Here is a 23,763-nt window from a genome sequence, read left to right on the forward strand (position 1 = left end):
TTGATTTCTGCTCAGGTCAGGCTCATGGTTGTGAGTTTGAGCCCTGCACCAGGCTCCACGCTGACAGCACTGACAGGATGGACCCTGCTTCGGATCGTCTCTCCGGCCTTCTCTCTGCCCCTCCCTTGCTCATGCCTGCTTGCGGGCGCTAGAGCGCGCTCTCGCACTCTCTCTCTCTCTCTCTCTCTCTCTCTCTCTCTCTCTCTCTCTCTCTCTCTCTCTCAAAATGAGTAAACTAACTTAAAAAATAATAATTAAAAAAAAAGGCAAAGGACTTGAAGAGACATTCCTCCAAAGAAAAGAAACAAATGGTCGATAAGCATAGGAAAAGGTGTCCGAGAGCACTAATCCTTAAGAGCGCCACCTGACGCCTATCGTGTGGCTGCGTCAGAATAACAGAAAACAAGCGTTGATGAGGATGTAGATCAGTTGGTATCCTTTCGCAGCCTGTGGGGATATAAGTAGTATTTCCACTTGGGGAAACTCAAACAATTAAAAACAGAATTACCGTATGGCCCAGCAGTTCCACCTCCGGCTGTTTACGCAGGATTGGAAGCAGTGTTTGGAAGATGTGTCTGCACCTTCGTATCCACAGCAGCATTGTTCATAGGCGCTAAACTGTGGAAGCAACCCAAGTGTCCCTCGGGGGATGCTGGGCCAGCAAAATGTGGTGCATACGTATGACGGAATTATCATTCAGCTTTACAAAGGAAGGAAAATGCACAATATCCTACATCGTGGATATGGACCTTGATGTCATTATGCCGAGTTAAAAAAGCCAGGCACAAAAGACAAACACTGTACAATTCCACCCGCATGAGGCGCTCAGAGTCATCAGCATCGCAGATGGTGGAATAGTGGTGAGCGGTGGGAGGGTAGCAGGTTGTTACACGTGGGGTGTTCCAGTTTTACAAGACGAAAAGAGCCATGAGCGTGGTTAGTGGTGATGGCTCTACAACAATGTGGATGTACTTAACACCACTTTTTATCTTATGTGTGTTTCAACACAACTTTTTAAAAGATGATAGTTTCAACAGCTTTCTATTTTTGTAAATTTTTAAATTTACATGTTACGTAGAGACAGATTTTTTTCTTAGTATTTATTTTTCAGAGAGTGTGAGTGGGGTAGAGGCAGAGAGAGAGGGAGACAGAATCTGAAGCAGGCTCCAGGCTCTGAGCTGTCGGCACAGAACCTGACACGGGGCTCGACACCATGAGCCATGAAATCATGATTTGGGCTGAAGTCCGACATTTAACCGACTGAGCCACCCAGGTGCCACCGAGAGACAGATCTTAAACATAAATCACCACCCGTTTTTACAGACGTGGACACCCACACAAGCCACATCCTTACCGACATATAGAACATTTCCATTGTTTCAGAAAGTTCCTTTCTACCTCCTCAGAATCTCGCCATCTCAGAGGCAAACAGTGATGTGGTTTCTGTCACCAGATTCATCTTGCCTAGAGCCTGTTGCGGAACTGCATATGTATGTAGTCTGTGTCTGGCTTCTTTCAGTTAGAATAGTGTTTTTACAGTGTACCTGTGTTCAGTACATCAGTGTTCTGTTGATTTTTATTCTGGGCTAATGTTCCTATATATAAGTATACCACAGTTAGTTTATCCATTTTCCTGAACAGTTTTTTTCTATTGGGAAAGTTAAATGAACAAATTCCTTGAAAAAGCACACCTTACCAAAAACGACACCAGAATAGATAAAAAGTCTGAATGTCTATGAGAAATTGGGTATATAATTAACAGTTGCTGACAAAAGAGCTTCAGGCTCAAATATCTTCATTGATGATTCTTTGGTATATTCATTGATATATCATTGATATATTCATTGATATATTCTTTTTTTTTTTAACATTTATTTATTTTTGAGAGCTAGAGACAGAGCACAAGTGGGGGAGGGGCAGAGAGAAAGAGGGAGACACAGAATCTGAAGCAGGCTCCAGGCTCAGGGCTGCTAGCACAGAGCCTGACGCGGGGCTTGAATTCACGGACCATGAGATCATGACCTGGACCAAAGTCGGATGCTTAACCGACCGAGCCACCCAGGTGCCCCTGATTCTTACATATTCTTTTTTTTTTTTTTTTAATGTTTATTTATTTTTGAGACAGAGACAGAGTGCAAGTGGGGGAGGGGCAGAGAGAGAGGGAGACACAGAATCCGAAACAGGCTCCAGGCCCTGAGCTGTCAGCACAGAGCCCGACGCGGGGCTCGAACCCACGAACCGTGAGATCATGACCTGAGCCAAAGTCGGCCGCTTAACCGACTGAGCCACCCAGGCACCCCTGATTCTTACATATTCTTAAAGAAGAAATAATGTCTCTACTACCGATATCCTATAAACTCTTGTATTTCATAAGGCTAGTATAACCTTCATCCAAAACCTAACGACAATGTTAAAAGAGAAAAAATATAGGCCAGTATCTCCCATGAACACAGACACAAAAATCCTGATTTAAATGTTAGCAAAAAAAATAAAATTTTAGCAAATCAGCTCTAGCAGTATATAAGAAGGTTAATACATCACGACTGTGTGGGGTTTACTCCAGGAATGAGAGGTTGGTTGGCTGGTTGCACATTCACAATCAGTGTAACTTAACTACATTAACAGAATAAAGGCAAAAAATCATGTATCATCCCAACAGGAGCAACAGAAAAAACATTTGATAAAATTCAGCAGTATTTATAGGGGCATCTGGCTGGCTCAGTCAGAAGAGCCTGCACATGTGCGTGTTGATCTTGGGGTTGTGAGTTCAAGTCCCATGTCCGGTATAGAAATTACTTTTAAAAAAATTTTGGGGGTGCCTGGGTCGCTCAGTCAGTTAAGCATCCGATTTCAGCTCAGATTATAATCTCAAAGTTCATGAGTTCGAGCCTCACATCGGGCTCTGTGCTGACAGCTCAGAGCCTGGAGTCTGCTTCAGATTCTATGTCTCCCTGTCTTTCTGTCCCTCCCCTGCTCACACTCTGTGCATCTGTCTCTCTCTCTCAAAAATAAACATTAAAAAAATTATTTTTGAAAATAATAAAAATTAAAAAATAAACTTTCGGGATACCTGGGTGACCAGTTGGTTAAGCATCCAACTTCAGCTCAGGTCAAGATCTCGAGGTTCGTGAGTTTGAGCCCCGCATCTGGCTCCACATTGACAGTGCAGAGCCTGCTTGGGATTCTCTCTCTCCCTGTCTGTCTCTGCTCCTCCCCTGTTTGTGTTCCAATCAATCAATCAATCAATCAATAAAACAGTTCGATTCCCTCGGTTATTAGCTGTGTGACTTCCGATAAGTTACTTAACCTCTCTGCCTCAGCTTCCTCATTTAGAAAATGGGGGCCATAATACTGTCTAATAATAGTGTCTTTTAAAAAAAATTTTTTTTAATGTTTATTTAGTTTTGAGAGAGACAGAGACAGAGCGTGAGTGGGGAAGGGGCAGACAGAGAGGGAGACACAGAATGGGAACCAGGCTCCAGGCTCCGAGGTGTCAGCACAGAGCCAGACGCAGGGCTCGAACTCACGAACCGTGAGACCATGACCTGAGCTGAAGTCGGACACCCAACCGACTGAGCCACCCAGCACCCCTAATAATAGTGTGTTTTTAATACTGTTGTTGGGAGGATTAAATAAGTACAGCAAGATGTTGTAATTAATTTAACAATCACTCAAGTGATAGCTATGATTATTACATAAAGCATCTAGAATAGTACGTGGTAGATCATTAGTAAGTTACATAGAATAGAACCAAAGAGCGACTCCTGTATAGGCGAGAAAGCTGGAGATCAGTAGGAACTAGAAGTTTTACAGATTAACCATAAGAAATAATTTACTTAATAAGTAGACCTACACCACGTTTTAGAGGGACTTTGAATATCAAGCAGGAAACGTTAAGACCTATTCTCACTGACAGCATGGTCCGTGTTTTCCAGAAAGCTGACTGAGGACTATTAATCTGGCAGTGTTACACAGGCTGGACAGAATGGAAGCGAGATATTATACTGCAGAGTCTGGCCAGGAAACCTGGGTAATTGGACACAGAAACAAAGGCACATTTGAAATCAGCATACCCGTTTTTCTAGGGTTTAGGCAAGGTATTAAGAATCTCTACCTTCAGGGGCACCTGGGTGGCTCAGTCCGTTAAGTGTCCCAACTCTTGGTTCCGGCTCAGGTCATGATCTTGCAGCTTTGTGGGGTTCGAGCCCCCACAGTAGGCTCTGCGCTGACCCAGCAGAGCCCGCTTGGGCTTCTCTCTCTCTGCCACTCCCCCACTCCGCTGTCTTTCTCTCAAAATAAAGAAATAAACTCTAAAAAAGAAAACAAAGGCTCTCTGCCTTTAACCCTGTCCTTTTCTCTAGGTCTGTCAATGGAGTGTACCGGATCGGACTGTATGCTCTTAAAGACATGCCAGCTGGTACCGAGCTCACCTACGATTACAACTTCCATTCCTTTAACGTTGAAAAGCAGGTGAGCATCACGAGTCCATCAAGAGGGAGGTTGAGCGTCCTCACAGCGCCGTCCCCGACACCGCCTTCTGTAGACGGCATTGACGTACGGCCGCTGTGAAGTGAATTGGAGACGGTGGTTCTCACCCCACTCACCGACCCCCTTGCCGGCTCTCCCTGGTCTCGGAACTAGAAAGAGACTGCCCGGTCGTGTTTGGTCCTCGGTCAGTTCTTAACTTGCCTAGTGAAGAAGTTTTCCCAAATTTTAATCTTTCCTTTCCATGGAAACACATTAAGTTTCTCCTCAGTTATTTTCCTCTGTATGAAAATGTCCTGATTCACACTGTTGGGTGCCCAGGTGCTCGGGACTTCTGTTTGAACTTGTAAGTGAACTGGCAGCCGAGAGTTCTCTTCTCTTTCCTTTCAAAGCAACTGTGCAAGTGTGGCTTTGAGAAGTGTCGAGGGATCATCGGGGGCAAGAGTCAGCGCATGAACGGGCTCACCGGCAGCAAAAGCAGCCAGCCTGTGGCCACTCACAAGAAGTCTGGACGGTCAAAGGAGAAGAGGAAGTCTAAGCACAAGCTGAAGAAAAGGGTGAGTCATGATCTCCTGGCTCTTTCCCCGAACAACTGCTTAGAGGCGCTTACTGGCGGGAAGGGGACGGCGGAGGGGCAGCCCCTTACAGCGGCTCTAACATTCTGCAAGGGGATTTCTCATGGGTCCTTCCCTTCCCGCATCTGATCCACTTTCAGAGAGGCCACCTCTCCGAAGAGCCCAGTGAAAACATCAACGCTCCCACAAGGTTGACCCCCCAGTTACAAATGAAGCCGATGTCTAATCGAGAAAGGTAAAAAGGAGCTCTTCTTACCTTTGTGTGATTTGCTTGTCGATTCAGAAAATTAAGAAACATCTGTGTGGTTAAATCATTTCTTTCGTGCACGAGGTCTCCAGCCGAGAGTCAGGATATATAAATTTGGGGCGGGGGGGGATTGTCTTTGTTTTTCTGAATTTCTAACTGAAATTTAGCATTTCCGTCAAATATGATGGTAGGCAAACAGTGCGTGTAGTAGTCGCAGCTTCCACGACTTAACGTTCACATTTTCATCGCTTGTCACAGTTGTCACGGACATGTCAAAGTGTCGTTTACGTGCTCTCTCCCTCGAGGTTGCTGTGCCGGTGAAACCTACCACTGGATCTTGTCATGTGGGGAAAAAGGAACGTTTATTTCTGTATCACAGTTTCAGGGGTTTTTTAATATTCTGAAAACTGACTATTTGGTTTCCGTTTAATCCTGTGTGTTACAAATTAAAAACTGCTTATTAATTTAAAATGTTTAAATACTTTAAAACTTTGTTCAGAGAAGGGTCACATGGGCTTCACCAGCCTGCCAGAGGAACCACGGCACAGAAAAGGTCAAGGTTCCCTGCTTTGTTGATACAGTAATAGAGCAGTGAAAAGGGTCTTTAGGGTCATTTACGCTCTTCCCTGTATTCAGGGGAGGTTTGTCCGTGTCAGAAGGAAGCGAAGGAGATAGGTACGTCCTGGGTTTCAAATTGTCCTGGGACGTATTCTACGTCTTCTGTGACCGTACGCTCCAGTATCTTAGAAAGTTCATCCTTGGGGCGCCTGGATGGCGCAGTCGGTTAAGCGTCCGACTTCAGCCAGGTCACGATCTCACGGTCTGGGAGTTCGAGCCCCGCGTCGGGCTCTGGGCTGATGGCTCAGAGCCTGGAGCCTGCTTCCGATTCTGTGTCTCCCTCTCTCTCTGCCCCTCCCCCGTTCATGCTCTGTCTCTCTCTGTCTCAAAAATAAATAAACGTTAAAAATTTTAAAAATTAAAAAAAAAAAAAGTTCATCCTTGTTTATAACTTCACTGTAATTTTAGCCCCTTTCATCCTGTATCACTTAAAGTCATAGAAATTTTAAACCTCAGTAAAACAGAGATGATCCAGTCAGGTGGTTTTCTGCTTTGGCCGCATATTAGCCCAGGGAACTTCTGAGATCCGTGCCGCCCGGGCCACCGTCAGACCACTTAAACCGTAATTTTCAGACGTGGAACCCAGGCATCTACTGATGCCTTCACAAAGCTCTTCAAGATACACCTGACTCGTCTAAACTTCGAGGTCTACGTGGAGGCACTTCACCTAACACAGTCTGCCTGGTGTGTCTGTTGTAAATGCCTGCCTTTACCTCCCAGTCCAGTTCTCCCTGTAACAGCGAATCCTGAGCCCATGCTGCATTTTGGTGGCTTCATTTAGAATTTGTGCACGCACTTTGTAAATCTCTGCCTTCCAGTCAGGCTGTCGCAATCAGTAGAAGTTTTGCAGCTTTTCAGTGGTATTTCGCGAGATACTTGTAAATAATACAGGGGAATGTTTTGGGACACCTGGGTGGTTCAGTCGGTTAAGCGTCCAACTCTTGATCTCAGCTCAGGTCTTGATCTCTGTGTCATGAGTTCAAGCCCCATGTTGGGCACGCACTGGGCATGAAGCCTACTTTAAAAATGTATATATTTTCTTATATGAATGTTTTATATGGGGAAAAAAAAGCCAGGATGCAAAACTGAATTATGTGTCCCCATATATAATTATTTTTATAATAGCTGAATTAGCTGATAATTATTCATTTATATCATCTTAATAGTGGCTTATGTAGAGTAGACATGTAATAAATGCTTATTAAATGAATAAAGGAACTTCCTTCCTTGCTTACAGGAATTTTGTGTTAAAGCATCATGTGTTCTTGGTCCGGAACTGGGAGAAGATCCGGCAGAAACAGGAGGAGGTAAAGCCCGCCAGCGAGGATGTTCACTCAGCATCGCTGTGTACGCGCTGGAACAGCGTCTGCCGAGATGACGGGAACATCAAGTCCGGTAAGGCCTGTTCGTCCCGTGACACGGTCGCAAAGGGATCCCTGCAGCTCCTTTCCAGCGTTGTGTTCAAAGATTCTTTTCAGTCTACACCAAAAAAGTTAAGACCCCAACATACAAGCATCGGTCCACAGCATACAAGCATACAAGCACCCGTCAATCTCAGCCACGAGTCCGTGCCCTGGGGGATAGGAAGACACCCCCTCACCAGCTTCCCAAACACTTGCCCGCAGCCTGAGCGTTCCCAGACTTGTGATAGGCAGTGGGTCTTCTGTCTCCCTTCCTGCCCGGAGAATAGCTTGCACACGGCACATAGTGACGCCGAGCGCGGGAGACGGTGACAGCAGTGTGAACTTGAAGACTTTCCCCCATGTTCAGATGAGCGTTCTACACACAGACCTTGAGATTCCTTTATGCTTCTTGAGCGAATAACCTAACAGCACTCCTGAGTTCAGGTCTGTCGTCCAGAACAGACTGAAAACAGAGAAACTGGCCTCTCCAAGCACCCTTCCTAGGTAGAAATACTGTTCAAAAGCTCACGCTCCTCTTTGAATCTTTCTTTCCCTCAAAAAGTAGACACATTATGCATGGTGTGTGGGGGAACGAGACAGATTTAGAAATTTGCCTTCTATCCTGTCAATAATTTGATTGGCATCAGTTCTCTGAACTTACGTCCCACTTAGGTCAGATCTTCTGATAATAGTAATTACTTCCTGAGTCTTTGTTACGGGTCAAGCCCTGAGCTAAACACACTAAGAGCGCTATCTCAGTCTGCACAGTTCTCTCATGAGGGAAGCCCTACCACTATTCCCACGTTGCAGCCAAGAAGCTGAGACACAGAGTGCGAGTAACTCACCCAAAATCACACAGCTAGGAAGTAGGGCAGCCAGCATTCAAACACAGACCCATTTTGAAGCACAGAGTTTGCAGCTGCTGTTCTGTACAGCATCTGGCCACTGAGATCAGGCCCCTCTAACTCGTGTTTCCTGACATTCTTTAAGAAGGGGACAAAGAACTTCGTGATCACTAATCTATCTGACCGCTTCAAGGACAATAGAGCAAACGGCAAGAATCTGTGGGGGAACTGATTTTCACTTGACCCTTGCAGATGTCTTCATGACCCAGTTCTCCGCCCTGCAGACAGCACGATCTGTTCGAACGCGACGGCTGGCAGCAGCTGAGGAGAACATTGAGGTGGCGCGGGCAGCCCGCCTTGCCCAGATCTTCAAAGAGATCTGTGACGGCATCATCTCCTACAAAGGTGACCACGTCCACCCCGAAGGCTCTCTCCTCCTCTTCCTGCACAAATCCTGTCTCTTACCCTCACCCGAGACACCCAAGATCAAGAACAATGGACGTTCAGGGCTAGGGGTTCAGGAGGTGACTTCACTCTTCCTGGTCAGAGTGTAGAATTCATAGGAGTGGCTTTCGTCTTTGGGGAGTGCTGACAGGGTCTCGTTCCTTGATCGCCTCTGTCAATCCTTGGTATTTATTGGAATTCTACCACAGCTAAGGACTACATTCAGGAATCACATGTCTTAGCTGTAGAACAGAAAGGACCAGTCTCTGTCTTGGATGTAATATTCCTGAATGACACAGTGGATTAGCAATTCAAGGAGAAGGGTGTTGTGAACAGACAACATCAGTGTTTCTTAACCTTGTTTTTTCAACTTTTTTTTTTTTTTTTTTTTAAGTAATCTCTACTTGGGGCTTGAACTCACACCCCTGAGATCGAGACCCGCAGCTCCACCAACTGAGCCTGCCAGGTGCCCCCTTAAGCTTTTTTGATTGACCAAAAGACCTTTGAGAGTCTAATAAAAGCTGTGGACTCTTTCCCCAGAAAAATGTATAACTTTGCATGTATTTTGGAGAGTTCACAGGCCCTGGCCCCCACATTAAGGAAAAGGACATAAAGTTGCAAGAAAATTACTTTAAAAGCATTTTCAGGCAAACACTTTTATCACATCTTTCCTCTTTCAAGACCTCTTTTGAGTATGTGTTGGGGGCGACCGTGGGGAAGGAGAGTTTTTAACTTGGGGAAGGTAGTTTGGTAACATTCGTGACTTTTTCTGACCAGGAAATTTGGAGATGTTTAGAATGAAAGATTTTAGGGACATCTGGGTGGCTGATTTGGTTAAGCGGCCAACTTGATTTTGGCTCGGGTCATGTTCTCACTGTCATTAGATTGAGCCCCTCGTTGGGCTCTGTGCTAGATGTGGAGCCTGCTTGGGATTCATATTCTCTCTCTCTCTCTCTCTCTCTCTCTCTCTCTCTCTCTCTCTCTCCCCCCCCCCTCTCTCTCTCTCTCTCTCCCTCTCTCTCTCTCTCCCTCTCTCCCTCTCTCCCTCTCTCCCTCTCTCCCTCTCTCCCTCTCTCCCTCTCTCCCTCTCTCTCTCTCTCTCTCTCTCCCTCTCTCTCTCTCTCCCTCTCTCTCTCTCTCTCTCTCTCCCTCTCCCTCTCCCTCTCTCTCCCTCTCCCTCCCTCCCTCCCTCCCTCCCTCCCTCCCTCTCCCTCCCTCCCTCTCTCCCTCTCCCTCCCTCCCTCTCTCCCTCTCCCTCCCTCCCTCTCTCCCTCTCCCTCCCTCCCTCTCTCCCTCTCCCTCCCTCTCTCCCTCTCCCTCTCCCCATCCTTCCCTGTCTCTCCCCTTCTCCCCCTCTCCCTCTCTCCTTCCCTCCCAACTCCCCCACTGCCCTCCACTCTTGTGAGCACTCTCCCTCAAAAAAATAAGTAAAAGGAGAGAGTTTGACAAATACTTGCAGCTTTTTGTTATCAGTTTGGGCCTATTTCTCCCTCTGTCTCGGTAGATTCTGAGGAACTTCGCTTTCCCTCTCTTTTCTCAGTCCATTCCTTAGCTCCATGTTTTAGTGGCTCTTTGCAGTTTTGTTAACCTAAGGATATAGAGAAGAAAGGGGGACCAACCTGTCCTAAGATTTAGTGTTGTGGCACCTGTTCTGTTTCCATCCCCAAAAAGTCACACCCCCGTTGCCAGCCAGCCCTGCCTGTTGGGATGTGAGTCTGCAGCCAGCGTGTCTGCATGTCCCCACCTTCTGGGCAGGAGACAACAGGTTTTTTTCTCTTTAGTAGTTGCTAGAAAGAAAGGTGGTGAATGAAAGTCCCTCAAAAATTAAAGATGGAAATAGAAAAAGTAAATAGCTAGTAATACCATATGACCCAGTAATCACACTACTGGCATTTACTCCAAACGAAAATTCTAAGTAAAAAAGATAGATGTGTCCCTGTGTTTTTTGTAGCATTATTTAGAAGGGCCAGGATGTGGGAGCAGCCCAAGCGTCCACCCATGAATGAGTGGATAAGGATGATGTCGTAAACACACACGGTGGAATATTACTTGGCCATTAAAAAGAAGGAAACCTTGCTGTTTGTGACAACATAGATGGACTTAACAGGGCATTATGTTTAGTGACATAAGTCAGAGATTTCACTTGTGTGTGGAATCTAAAAAGCAAAACGAGCAAATAAATAGATTCTTAAATACAGAGAACAAACTGGAGGTTGCTGGAGGGAGAGGGTGGGGGAAGATGGGTGAAATAGATAAAAGAGATTAAGATTTGCAGTTGTGAGATAAGTAAGTCCAGGGGCTAAAGACTGCGGCCCAGGGAGGGTAGCCCCCCAGGGAGGGTAGCCCCCCAGGGAGGGTAGCCCCCCAGGGAGGGTAGCCCGTAGTCCTGCGATGACGTGTGTGGCCACCTGTGAGCAACAGGTGGCGTGTGGCATCATCAGATCACATGTTGCACGCCTGGAACCAAGACAGCGTTCTGTGGTAACGAGTCTTCAGTAACAAAGTAGAATTTTTAAAAAGAAAGTGGGTAAGGTAGGTAGCAGCCCCACAGGTTGAATTCTGTTTTCATGATCTGGAGAAACCGTGTTATGAGGAAACTGATTCCAGGAAATATTTACACTACCAAATTATTCACTATCTGGAATTTATTTGAATCCACACCAACAGAGTAATATTAACAGCGGGCCATTGACAGGAACTAGAAAATATTTGGGGGTAAGACGTTCTTTGCGTGAGTAAAACGTGGCGAGCGGGGAGTTGCCCTGAGCAGCTGGCTCTGCTGTGATAATTTCCCATCTCTCACTCCTCATAGAAGGTTGTTCTCCTTATCCAGCTAACAGGTGTGGCATTTCAGGCACATCTCCCTCATCTTCACATTCCAGGTAATCCCGAGGGGATCTTCCCTGCCTCGGTGCCCCCATTCCTGAAATGTCCATGGCCACCCTCAAAACACACTTGGATTTTTCCCTCCTAACTTTTAATTTTGGGGATCCTACGTTTTTGGCCCGCAGTTAGTACTGGCCTCTCTTGCATCATGTAGCCCTGAAACCTTGCCTTCTCTGCAGATCCTTCCCGACAAGCCCTGGCCGCGCCCCTTCTGAGCCTCCCCCCGAAGAAAAAGTAAGTTCACAAATTGGGGAATCATCTGAGTTGTAGATGGGTGCCGAGCGCAGCGGACTGATGCCCTGGCTTTGTGTCCCAGGAACGCTGATTATTACGAGAAGATCTCTGACCCCCTGGACCTGGCCACCGTAGAGAGGCGCATCCTCACCGGCCACTACAAGACCGTGGAGGCTTTTGACGCCGACATGCTCAAGGTCTTTCGGAATGCTGAGGTATTTCCCCAGACTTCAGATGTGCATTCACAGTTTTGAAGAGAACTTTTCCAGAAGTTAAAGATTTTTACCCTCTTTTACCAAACTATATTTCTGGCTACAAAATGCAACAATTTTTTTTTTTTTTTTTTTTTTTTGAGAGAGGGAAAGAGAGAGCGCGCACTCCAGAGCAGGGGAGGGGCAGAGAGAGAGAGAGAGAGAGTCCCACGCAGGCCTGTCAGCACAGAGCCCAATTTGGGGCTGGATCCCCACAACCCCAGGATCACGACCTGATCCAAAATCAGGAGTCGGATGCTCAACCGACTGAGCTACCCAGGCGCCCCGAAAGGCAACAGTTTTTATTGAATACCCTCTGGGAAAGGGTTACAGCGTACTCAGTATTGTAGAGTCTTGTGTAATAACGACACTGATGTGACCAGAACGGAAGGTTAAATTATACTCCCAAAAAAAAAATTTTTGTAAAAACCTAATTTAGTATTGAATGTTTGTATCACATAATACGTATTACCTTACCACACTTAGGTTGTCTGTAGTTTCTTTCCTCAAGACACTAAGTGTATGTGAAATACACAGAAATATGTACAGTACAGTAAATCAAACTAAATCTTACGGATGGGATTGAGGGGTGTTAGACCAACGGTTGTAGAATAGCCGATGCTCATTGAAGAGAAGGTGACCTCGACCTGATTTAAAGGAGAGGATGGAGTATTGTAGGGTACGTAGGGATGAGGAGGATTCTCGGTGATTTTAAAATACCTTGGGAAGGACCAGGAAGAACAAGGGGCTGCGAGGTAAGGGAAGAACCAAGGTGGAAGGCAGAAACGAGAGAAAGATGGGTAGGAGATAGATAGCTCGGTCTGGAATTACAATATGCTTTCTGCTGAAACCCATGCGTATGCAGAGCTCACGGCTCCGTCCCCGGCACGTGCAGGTGCAGGACAGAGTACGGGCTCTGCCCGCTGCCCCCACGACAGCTGCTGTGTTTGCCCCCTGATGCGCAGTGAGGCCTGTGGCCGAGGCGGGTGGCGGCGGCGGCGTGAATGGGAAACCGTCTTGCAGATTCTGACTTGAATTCATGTTAGTTGATATTTGATGGTATTGGAAGTCTGTTAACCAGAGCGGGAGGATGAAACTCCTCCTGCCTCCTCAGGTTTGTCCGAAGGGAGCTCTTTGCCCACCACAGGGCTCTGCCTCCCGGCCCCGAGGAGAGGACTCGAAGCTGTGCTGACAGCCAGCCAGCCGCCCCCTCCAGGTACACGCTTGAGCCCTGCTGACAAGAGCACACGCGTTTCTTTGCTCTCTTCAGAAGTACTACGGGCGTAAATCCCCCATCGGGAGAGATGTCTGCCGCCTGCGGAAGACCTACTACAACGCCCGGCACGAGGCGTCGGCCCAGATCGACGAGATCGTGGGAGAGACGGCGAGTGAGGCAGACGGCAGCGAGGCCTCCGTCTCCGAGAAGGAGAACGTGCACGAGAAGGACGACGACGTCATCCGCTGTGTGTGCGGCCTGCACAAGGACGAAGGCCTCATGATCCAGTGTGACAAGTGCATGGTGAGCCCCGGGGGACACAGGCTGGGGCCTCGGCCCTCGCTGCTCCCAGATGACCTTTCTCCTGTCTTCTTCCTCTTTCCCGTTATCCTTCCCGCTTTCCCACCTCTCCCACCTCTCCATCCCCCTGCACGGGTCTTGGGGAGGCCGGACCCAGGGATTGTGTGGGAAGGAGCCGCGCAGAGCAGCGCTGCCCTCTGTGGCCCTGACGCAGGCACAGCGAGGTTCCGCACTTGCCACCTTACCAGATGGGAAGGGGGCCACGAGTGACACACAGGGTGGTCGGGAGCCCGGGATTAGGCCACAGCACGGAGAAACGCTGTGCGGGGCACCTGGGGGGCTCGGTCCGTCAAACGCCGGACTCTTGACTTCGGCTCAGGTCATGATGTCACGGTCTGTGGGATCCAGCCCCGCGTCGGGCTCTGTGCTGACAGCATGGAGCCTGCTAGGGATTCTCTCTCTCTCTCTCTCTCTCTCTCTCTCTCTCTCTCTCTTTCCTCTGCCCTTCTCTCTCTCTCTTTCTCACTCTCTCAAAAATAAATAAAAACTTTAAAAAAAGAAAAAGAAACATTGTGTGACTAAGGCCTCCGCAGCAGCCGGGTCACGGCTGTGTGCTACTCAGTAAGTAGTTTGCTTCTATAACCCTACGTCCCTCTGTTCTCTGTCCAGCTCCACATTTTATTTGCCCGGGTGCGTGTGTGTCCTAAAGCGATCGGTACATGTATGTTCACACACATTCACATCCCTTAGTTCCTGTTTGACTTCACCCTGTGCCACTGTTTCGTTTCGTTATTCTTTGCCCCCGGCCCTTCTCAGTAAGTGTAAGGCCCCCTCCCAACCGCACTTTGTCCCCACAGGTGTGGCAGCACTGTGACTGTATGGGGGTGAACTCAGACGTGGAGCACTACCTCTGTGAGCAGTGTGACCCGAGGCCTGTGGACAGAGTAAGCTGCCCTCTGGTGACAGTCTGATCGGCAAGCGGGAGAGTCCACGCGTGGCCTCCTACCTGCCGTGCTCCTGATGCACTGACTTTCCTTTGATAAGTTACCCAACCTCTCTGGGCCTCAGGTTCTTACAGTTTACCCTGAGGGTAACAGTTCCGCCCTTTCCTTTCTCAAGTGTGTGGTCAAAGAGGAAATAAAACACTTAGAAACCTGCGGAAGGAATGGTGCTCTATAAACACTGTCTGCTCTCCATGAAAAAAGTACTTGTGAAGTCCAAGCTCAGTACTCTAAATACCACTTAGGTTAAGTAGCGTTTAAGTGAAAAGAGCATGGAGTCCGAGTCCACAGGGTTAGTCTCCGTCCACTTTCCGGGGGAGGCGGTGGGTTGAGTGACTCTCCCACGTTACCAGGTGGGTGTTCGTCTTGTTCTGCTCTGTGTGTGCATGCGGTCTCGGGCAGGGCTCCTCTGTAAAGGGAAGTGTTGTGGGCAGAACGTCTTCGCGGCAGTGTCGTCATTTAGAGCGGCATTTCCGTGCTGCGAGGGACGCACTGCAGAATGTCTGGCTTCCCCGGCACGTGGGTTCTAAATGCCAGCAGCTTCCCTGCATCACTGTGACACTGCGAGTGTCCCCCTCACGCGCTGTCCCGCTCCCGTGGGGCCCAGGGCAGCCGCACAAGCTGTGCTCCATGCGGTCAGTCGAGAACGCACGGCCTTCGCTTTCCCGGTCCAGTAGGGTTAGAATGGAGACCAGTAGGCGGGACGTGGCAGTCACGGCCCTGACCCATTGGCTTTTCGTCCTTATCAGGAGGTACCCATGACCCCTCGGCCCCACTACGCCCAGCCCGGCTGTGTCTACTTCATCTGTTTGCTCCGAGATGACCTGTTGCTTCGTCAAGGTGCGTACACGTGAGCTGGCCCCACCTTTCCTCGCAGCAGGACTGTCTGCCGTCCACACAGCACTGTCACCACACAGCCTTGCGTGGCCACAGAATACAGCTGACCCTGGAACACAGCAGGTTTAGGGGCACCAGCCTCCCCCCGCCCCATGCAGTCAAAAATCCACGTATGACCTTTTGTTTGTTTTTTTTTTAAGTTACTTTATTTATTTTGAGAGAGAGCGCAAGCTGGGGAGGGGCAGAGAGTGGGGGGGGGGGGGGGGGGGCGGGGGGGAGAGAATCTCAAGCAGGCTCCACACCCAGCGCAGAGCCCGACTCAGGGCTCAAACCCGTGAACGATGAGACTGTGACCTGAGCCAAAATCAAGAGTCGGACACTTCATTGACTGAGCCACCCAGACGCCCCTAAAAAATCCACATTAACTTTTGACTCCCCAAGAACTCTACTAATCGCTTTTTGTTGACCAGAGCCTTCCTTACTGATAACATAGCCCACTAACCTATATTTTGTATGTTACATGTATTTATATACTTCATGCTTACAATAAAGCTAGAGGAAAACAATGTTAAGAAAATCGTAAGGAAGGTTTTTACAGTACATCTACAGTCCTGTACCATATTTATCCAAAAAAAAAAAAAAAAAAATCTGCATTAAGTCAACCCTGTGCCGTTCAAGCCATGTTGTTTCAAGGGTCAACAGTATAGGTTTTATTTCCTTTAGTCCTTCAGCTTCATACATTTCCCCTCCACAAAATAAAGTGAATCTGGAGAGACAAGGCTGTCACAAAGCTGGTTTTAGGACTTGGGACAAACACAACAGGATCCAAGAGCTGGGCACGCTCCCTCGTGGTGTCCTCACAGTCTAGCATGGATGATCTTCCCCGCGAGACTGCGGCCGTGCTCTCTGTACCCGTTGTTTAGATTTTACGTTCTCCTGGGTGGACCTGGGTGGGACCAGTGGACGCCTGGCAGAGCTCATGCTGGCCTCATCTAACCTCTCCTGTGCCTTCCAGGCGACTGTGTGTATTTGATGCGGGACAGCCGGCGCACCCCTGACGGCCACCCCGTCCGCCAGTCCTACCGACTGTTGTCACACATCAATCGAGACAAACTTGACATCTTTCGCATTGAGAAGCTTTGGAAGAATGAAAAGTAGGTGTTGAGGTCTTCACTGTCTCCTTCCAGCAAAGAGCTGAATACTTGCCAGGGTCTTGCCAGTTGACTGACCCTGACCCTCTCTCTGCCCTAGAGAGGAGCGGTTTGCCTTTGGTCACCACTATTTCCGCCCCCACGAGACCCACCACTCCCCCTCTCGCCGCTTCTATCACAACGAGCTGTTTCGGGTGCCGCTGTACGAGATCATTCCCTTGGAGGCCGTGGTGGGGACCTGCTGTGTACTGGACCTTTACACATATTGCAAAGGTGAGTGACTCGAGCTGCCGAAGAAATGACCTTCTGTCCCCTGTTCCTCAATCTGCAGCTGCCACTCCATTCTTGTCTCCTTGTGATGAAAAGAGTCCTCAGGCTAGCTGTGAAGCTTGGGAGAGCTGAACGTTACATCGTTTCTTTCTTTTACCTAGTGCTTGGTACTCAGTGGCTGTTAATTCCTAGCCCCGCCCCCCGCCCCCCCCCCCGCCCCCGCCTTTTACTTACTTAGTTAACATTTCTTCCTTAATATCGCGTGCTCAGCATCCCATTAGTACTGTTGGAAGGTATGTTCTTTCACCCGCCCACTCCAGAGTCCCCAGGGCCATCAGCAACTCTGGACATTAAACCATCCAACCAGAAAAGTGCAATGCTTTTATGAGCTCCATGGCCAACAATGTAGGCTGTGGAGTCAGTCCATTCTCAAATCCCAGCCCCACCACTTGTTACTTGTGCATCCTCGGGCAGTCACTTAATCTCCCGGAAGTAGGGGCTAGCCCCTGTCACAGCATTCTGTGAAGATGAAGCGAAATGACACTCTACGAGCACTTGGGCCAATTGGGCTCCCGGTGTGAGCTCCCACGTGCTCACCTGTCTCTTCCAGGCGCTCGGTTGCCTCACCTTCTTGGTATCATAGCAGCGTTGGCTGCTTGGGGCCCATGGTTCTGGGGACCGTGTCCCCGGTTTGAAGTGTTTATTTCCAGGGGCACCCGGCGGGCTCAGTTGGGGTCATGAGTTTAAGCCCCACATGGGGCATAGAGAGGACTTAACGTAAATAAATATTTACTAAATAAAATGTTTGTTTCCAGATGTGCTCCCTTCCTTTACACCTTTATACCTGCCCTTCTTCTCTGCTGACGTCCCCACACTCTGCTCTGTCTTCTCCGTCATCCCGGTGGCTGTGCTCCCACATTCCTGCAGCACCTGAATAAGCTGCCCGTCTGGTACCTTCCCGCCCTGTCACACACCCACACACGCGCCCATCTGGGGACTCTCCTTCCTTCTGCAGTCACCAGATGCCTCTCAGAATTGCCATAGCGTCCCCTCTTCACGGTCCCGCTGCCCTCCCAGTGGTGTGGTGTCATCTCTGGGCAGCTCGGGGAGAAGGGAGGGAGACAGGAGGGTTCTTTAGCAGTATTTGAACTCCTAGGGAGACCCAAAGGGGTGAAGGAGCAGGACGTGTACATCTGTGACTATCGGCTCGACAAGTCCGCACACCTGTTTTACAAGATCCACCGGAACCGCTATCCCGTCTGCACCAAGCCCTACGCCTTTGACCACTTCCCCAAGAAGCTCACTCCCAAAAGAGATTTCTCGGTGAGTCTCCGTCCTTCTACCTGTCTGTGTCCAGGCCGCGCAGCTCACGCGTGCCGCTCCATAGGGTGGGGAGCCTGCTTCCTCATCTTGTTCCTCTGTCCCGGACTGCGGGAGCCGGGCAGTTGGGATTTCTAAACAGTATAAATACATTTCTACATTTCTTCTGCATTTCCTGCCGTGGGCTGTTTCTCAGGAGTTGTTGGCTTCCGTGTTACAGTCGGGTTTCCCTCTTTTTTCTTTCTCACCTCTTTACAATCTTAGCCCTTGAGCCCCCATGGTAGTTTTTTGTTGTGTTTTTCACATCCATAATTTTAAGAAGTAGAATTAGCAAACCCAGAGAAAACGTCAGTGAAAACAATTCAGTGGTTTTTCCTTGTATCTCTGCATTGCAAATGTAAGACACCATCATTATATAAAATGTGAAAACTACAGAAGCATTAAGAAAAAGTTGTACATTATCCCACTGCCCAGAAAATAATGGAGTTGTTAACATTTCCATTTTCTGCCTTTCTCCTGTGTTTTTTCTTTCACTGTCGTGAACATACTCCTCCTCCATACGGTTATTTTGTGCCATTCATCTTCCCACAGAGGCTTTGGTTGTCCCCCCATCTACCTACTAAAATGAGACCCAGGGGGCGCCTGGGTGGCGCAGTCGGTTAAGCGTCCGACTTCAGCCAGGTCACGATCTCGCGGTCTGTGAGTTCGAGCCCCGCGTCGGGCTCTGGGCTGATGGCTCAGAGCCTGGAGCCTGTTTCCTATTCTGTGTCTCCCTCTCTCTCTGCCCCTCGCCCGTTCGTGCTCTGTCTCTCTCTGTCCCAAAAATAAATAAACGTTGAAAAAAAAAAAATTAAAAAAAAAAAAAAAAAAAAATAAAATGAGACCCAGGACTAAGCTCCTCATCCTTGACCCTGCTTTCTGTGGGCTTGTCCAAAACCATGGCCATCCTCCTAGAATGGTTAGAAACCGTCTAGCCAGAAAGCAAGCATTCATGCCCCTGCTTCTCCTATTCTTGTTTTTGGATACCTCTGAACAGTATTTTATATTCTGCCCGCCTCTCATCTAGACTTCTTTGGTCTTGCTTGCTCGGGCAACAGCTCACAGGTTAGCTTTGAAGCCCCAACTTTCACTACTTAAACATCAGGATGGGACAGACAGGACTGGGAGTCCGTCCCTCGTACTGTCGTCGCGGGCTCACGAGACCCCAAAACCACTGTAGCCTACAGACTGATGGAAGTACTGAACTTCAGACCTTAAGACCCAGCCGCCCGGCCCTCACCCAGTGAGGGCCTCAGCCCTGTGTTTTCTTCCTGTTTCCTTAGCCGCCCCCCTCCCGCTCCTTGTCCTGAGTTGGCCCCGGGCTGCCTGGTCCAGCTTCGCCAGCCTCTGCCATAGACTTACCACTTCCCTTTCTTTGCAGCCGCATTACGTCCCAGACAACTACAAGAGGAACGGAGGGCGGTGAGTCCCATGGGGACGTGAGGGGCCTGTAGGAGGCGGCCCACGGCTTGGGCAAGGGGACCGCCATCCACCCGCTCAGCCATACCTGAGGATAGGGAACCTCTGACAGGGTGGCCCAGGGGAGGGCCTAGGTGACAGGAGGCACGGTCTCGTCACAGAGCTGGAGTCAGGGCAGGGAGGGAGGCTCACGAGGAACAGGAATAGAGAAGGAGAAGATTTGGGACAGAACTCTAGACAGATTCAGAAAAGTCCCTTTTCAAGGTTTCTGCGAGCTTTTCTCATTACCCGAGGTGTTCGGTTCCTGGGACCTCAGTCAAGGGCGTGCTGTCAAGCCTCTGCAAGTGCAGGGTTTTGCCAAGCACTGTGCGCATGTGGCTCTGATTTGTCCTGGTTTTGTGCACGAGATGCTTGTTCTGGGAGAAGGGGCACCAGAGGCCTTCCTTCAGTTTCCTTTTCTGTTGAATGGTGGCCTGCCGCCCACTGTACCGACGTCATGGCTTCCCCTGAGGGGGACATCCTAGACCGCACATGGGGGGGGCGGGTACGGGAAAGGAAATGCTCCATATGAAGTCTTACTGGAGTCGGACTGTGGGCCTCACGGCGCTGGGCCAAACCTCGCTATGCTCACGACGCAGTCAGAACTAGCTAAGCAGTGTTACCAGCTCTGGTACAGTGTGTGGATTCCTTGGATTTCCTGAAAGAAGGAAATTGTATTTTATAATTAGAAAACAGATTTCAGAGAAAGGTGGTGATTTGTGCAAATAATAATAAAGTCACAGCCAGCGCCAAGACTCCAAGAGCTAGACTCAGGGTCTGAAGCCACCTGAGGTGCCTCCCCACCGCCCCACCCCCACCTCCCCTCTGCTCCCCTTCCCTCCCCAGTGCCCTCCTCAGCCTTAGTCTAAATTCCCACCTCTGCCTCCCAGGTCCTCCTGGAAGTCTGAGCGTCCAAAGCCGCCCCTAAAAGACCTGGGCCAGGAGGACGATGCTCTGCCCTTGATTGAAGAGGTCCTGGCCAGCCAGGAGCAAGCCGCTGAGGAGATGCCCGGCCTGGAGGAGCCGGAGCGGGAGGGGGCCGCCGCAGAAGCGAGCGAAGGCGAGAAGAAGGCGGAGGAGAGCAGTCCGGAGCCGGCGCCTGCCTGTACCCCTGAGGAGCGACGGCACAGCCAGCGGGAACGACTCAACCAGATCTTGCTCAGTCTCCTGGACAAAATCCCCGGAAAAAATGGTAAGAAGAGTCAGGCTCATGTCTCGGGTTTAAGAGAAAGGGGAAATGAGTGCGGAAAGAATGGAAAAGAACAGCTTACGATTACTTGCCCGGAACGGAGAGTATCCTGTGAAAACCTCGCGGTTCTTTTGCGGGCCCGCATCCTGTTGCGTGTCGGGAATGGATCTGCGGGTGCGGAGACGGTCCCCCGGAGAACTTCCCTCCCAAGCAAGGCCCAGCGCGTTCACAGGCTGGAAAAGGAGTCCCTGGGCTCCAGTGCCCTCCCTCCAGCTCAGATGTGGAGGGAGGAGTGGGGGGCGGGGATTCGATGAGCCTCCTTGGTTCTGTTTTCAGCCATCGACGTGACCTACCTGCTGGAGGAAGGATCCGGCAGGAAGCTCCGAAGACGCACTTTGTTCATCCCAGAGAGCAGCTTCCGGAAGTGAGCCTCAGGGGAGGAGGTCAGGCATCCGCCGTCAGTGGAGCTAACAGTCCTGCCTCTTGTTCCGAGTGTAGACAGGGGTGGGAAGGGGCCGTGTCATTGGCATCAGGTACTTAATAAACCTTGGAGCTAGTGGAGGGGGAGAGGAAGGCGCCTGTATAAACACTCCCGTTTAACTTGTTTTCCTCTCCATTGCTTCGCCCTGAGGGTTCGAGATGGGAGGAGGACAGCGCACACCGGGGGGCGGCCAGAGTCTTGGTACTTTTATAGCACTCGCCTCTCCCTCCAGCTTGGGTCTCTCTGTGTCATCCTCTGACTCCACAGGCACTGCTGCGAAGCTGCTTCCTGTCCCCAGGTGTAACTCCCCGTCGGCGGGAGGGGGTCCCTACCCGCCCCGGGCGTCCGTTCTCTGTGGGCTCCAGGAGCTACCCTAGAGACCTACAACAGAAACAGCTGCTGGGGCCTCTTTCCAGATGGATCCTTGACTGGGAAAGTTTCTCCTCGTCCAATCAGGTCCAAGTAAAACGTGAATTGACAAGTCAAAGCACTTGTATCTGCGGCCCTTTTCCCTCCCTCTCGCCCCCCAGAATGTAACCACGGACTAGGGAAGGCCCCCATGGGGTCAGCAGGGCACAGAACTCATTGTGATGATTTTTGTTTTAACTTCATAACCTGCCCAACCTATCTTTTTCTAACGAGAAGGCCAGGCCCCCGCCAGCGCCTCACCTGTGCCGTTCGCGCGCTGTGGCTCTCGGGCGTCTGCTGTGCCGCGAACGGACGTGCGTCTCAGAATAGCCTCGTCGTAAAACCTCCGTACGCGTGGACCCTAAACCGCCCCCCAAAGTCACTACACAGACTGTTGAGCAGTGTTCGCCTAGCAGAGTATTTGTTGTGAGTGTACATTAGCGACTGAAAACACTACTCCTGTTTTCCTCATTGTACAGTTTTCAGTGTCCACCTCTTAGAGACCGTGCTTGCCCACCCGCCGGCCTGGGTCCTCCGCCCTCCTGACGACAGCACAGGGGGGAGGGCACGGGCGTCTGCTTCCTTCCCAATCTCTTGGCCAGAACTTCCCAGACGATACTGTCTCTTTAAAAACGAAATTTAAAAAGCTTTGCTTTGTTATCTTCTCAGACATACATATGCATATACGTTTTAGATGTTCTTATAAGAGAAAAGATGGTTTTTAAATGTGCCAAGTTGTGTGTGTATATATATATGTATGTATGTATGTATATATATATATATATATCTGCCGCGTGACTAGGAAGCAATACAGTAGTAACCCCGTCCCATTACTTTTCTCCAGTCCCGGACCAACGCTGTCCTAGCTGCACATCTCCCCCGATGACAACGCTCTGACTTGTTTAGGTAGAAACATGGACACCTTCCATTCCATTCAATCTTTTTTTCTTTTTCTCCTTTCTGTGTCAATCTTGAGGAAAAAAAAAAAAACAAAAACAGAAAAAAAAAAAAACAAAACAAAAGAGACAGGGGAAGCCAAAGATCCCCTTGAGCAGAGAAAAAGCAGAATAAATATTTTATTAAAGAAAAAAGAGAATTAAGAAACTAGTTTGGAGTATTTTCTTACTGTAGAGAGGCACTGTACGTTACGACAAGACCTGGGTGTGAGGTGCTCGCGTGTGGAGCTGGGAACGTCGCATGTCCAAGGCCCGGTTTAGTGGCTTCCTTTGGTTTTCGTTGCAGGGAGCTGGGTGGGAGGGAGGTGGGAAATCGGGGCACTTTGGGGGGGGGTCTCCTTTTAGTCAGAAGCAGGAAAATGACAAGAAAGAGATTAAGATTCAATATTTCCTTGGATAGTGTTAAACACTAAAATTTTAAAAAAGACGAAAAAAGAAAAAAACTTTGTAAAATGTGAGAACAGAAGCAAAAGACACTACGCTCTGTCATTTTATCTTTCTTTTGTTGAAAGACTAAAAACTGAAATGTTTTTTAGACAATCAAATGTTAGGTAAGTGCAAAAACTTGTTTTTTCTTACTGGTGTAGAAATTAATGCCTTTTTTTATTTTTCGGTTATTTTATAATAATGAAATAAAAAGAACCCCCTAGCTGCCAGGCGGGTTTTGGTGTTTGAAATGCGGGGCAACGCACTACATCGCTGCGAATAGATCCAGAGTTAGTCTGCATGTCTGTAGGCCGTGTGATTGCGGAAAATATAAATGCTGCTAATATATTTCCTTTTTACAAAAGCATATCTAAATAGATGATTGTTTTGATGTTAATCTTTGTAAATTATGTATTACCAATTTTAACATTGGATGTAATTGCAGAAAAAGCTTGCATCTCAATCCTTGAAAGTCTAGTATTAAATGGAAAAAACTTTTCCTAACAACAGAGTGGTGAGCGTGCCATTCTTTCCCTCTTCCCTATCCTCATCTATCTTCCAGGATCTTCTCCTGCCTGTTTCCAAAGAGGTCTTTTTCACACCGCAGCACCAGCATCCTGGGCCCCCCAGGAGCGCACTCACCGGTGCCGACTCCTAGGTGAAGCCGTTTCCTCAACATTGGGATCTTTTCGGTCTGAGCCCAGCCCAACCAATCAACAGAAC

At 49.1% G+C, this 23,763-nt stretch overlaps 1 protein-coding gene across 9 annotated transcripts in view; it reads left to right on the forward strand.

The window, feature by feature from the left end:
* Positions 1-23,547, forward strand: part of ASH1L (ASH1 like histone lysine methyltransferase) — a 196,213-nt gene extending 172,666 nt beyond the window's left edge. For 5 of the 9 annotated variants that reach the window (XM_045048735.1, XM_045048734.1, XM_045048738.1 and 2 more), the window contains 17 exons: positions 4,362-4,470; positions 4,878-5,042; positions 5,201-5,295; positions 7,163-7,320; positions 8,426-8,578; positions 11,683-11,737; positions 11,820-11,952; positions 13,259-13,507; positions 14,362-14,448; positions 15,255-15,345; positions 16,358-16,496; positions 16,594-16,766; positions 17,920-18,086; positions 19,504-19,544; positions 20,471-20,772; positions 21,106-21,193; positions 21,518-23,547. In XM_045048735.1, the coding sequence (XP_044904670.1) occupies positions 4,362-4,470; positions 4,878-5,042; positions 5,201-5,295; positions 7,163-7,320; positions 8,426-8,578; positions 11,683-11,737; positions 11,820-11,952; positions 13,259-13,507; positions 14,362-14,448; positions 15,255-15,345; positions 16,358-16,496; positions 16,594-16,766; positions 17,920-18,086; positions 19,504-19,544; positions 20,471-20,772; positions 21,106-21,193; positions 21,518-21,554 (2,242 nt within the window). In that variant the 3' untranslated portion in view covers positions 21,555-23,547. Of the gene's footprint in view, positions 1-4,361; positions 4,471-4,877; positions 5,043-5,200; positions 5,296-7,162; positions 7,321-8,425; positions 8,579-11,450; positions 11,500-11,682; positions 11,738-11,819; positions 11,953-13,258; positions 13,508-14,361; positions 14,449-15,254; positions 15,346-16,357; positions 16,497-16,593; positions 16,767-17,919; positions 18,087-19,503; positions 19,545-20,470; positions 20,773-21,105 lie in introns of those variants that run through there. The other 4 variants (XM_045048736.1, XM_045048739.1, XM_045048737.1 and 1 more) reach the window with 3 other exon arrangements.
* The last annotated feature ends 216 nt before the right edge of the window (positions 23,548-23,763 follow it).

Source organism: Felis catus, chromosome F1 (genome assembly GCF_018350175.1).
Source record: "Felis catus isolate Fca126 chromosome F1, F.catus_Fca126_mat1.0, whole genome shotgun sequence".
In the NCBI taxonomy this organism is placed as follows: domain Eukaryota; kingdom Metazoa; phylum Chordata; class Mammalia; order Carnivora; family Felidae; genus Felis; species Felis catus.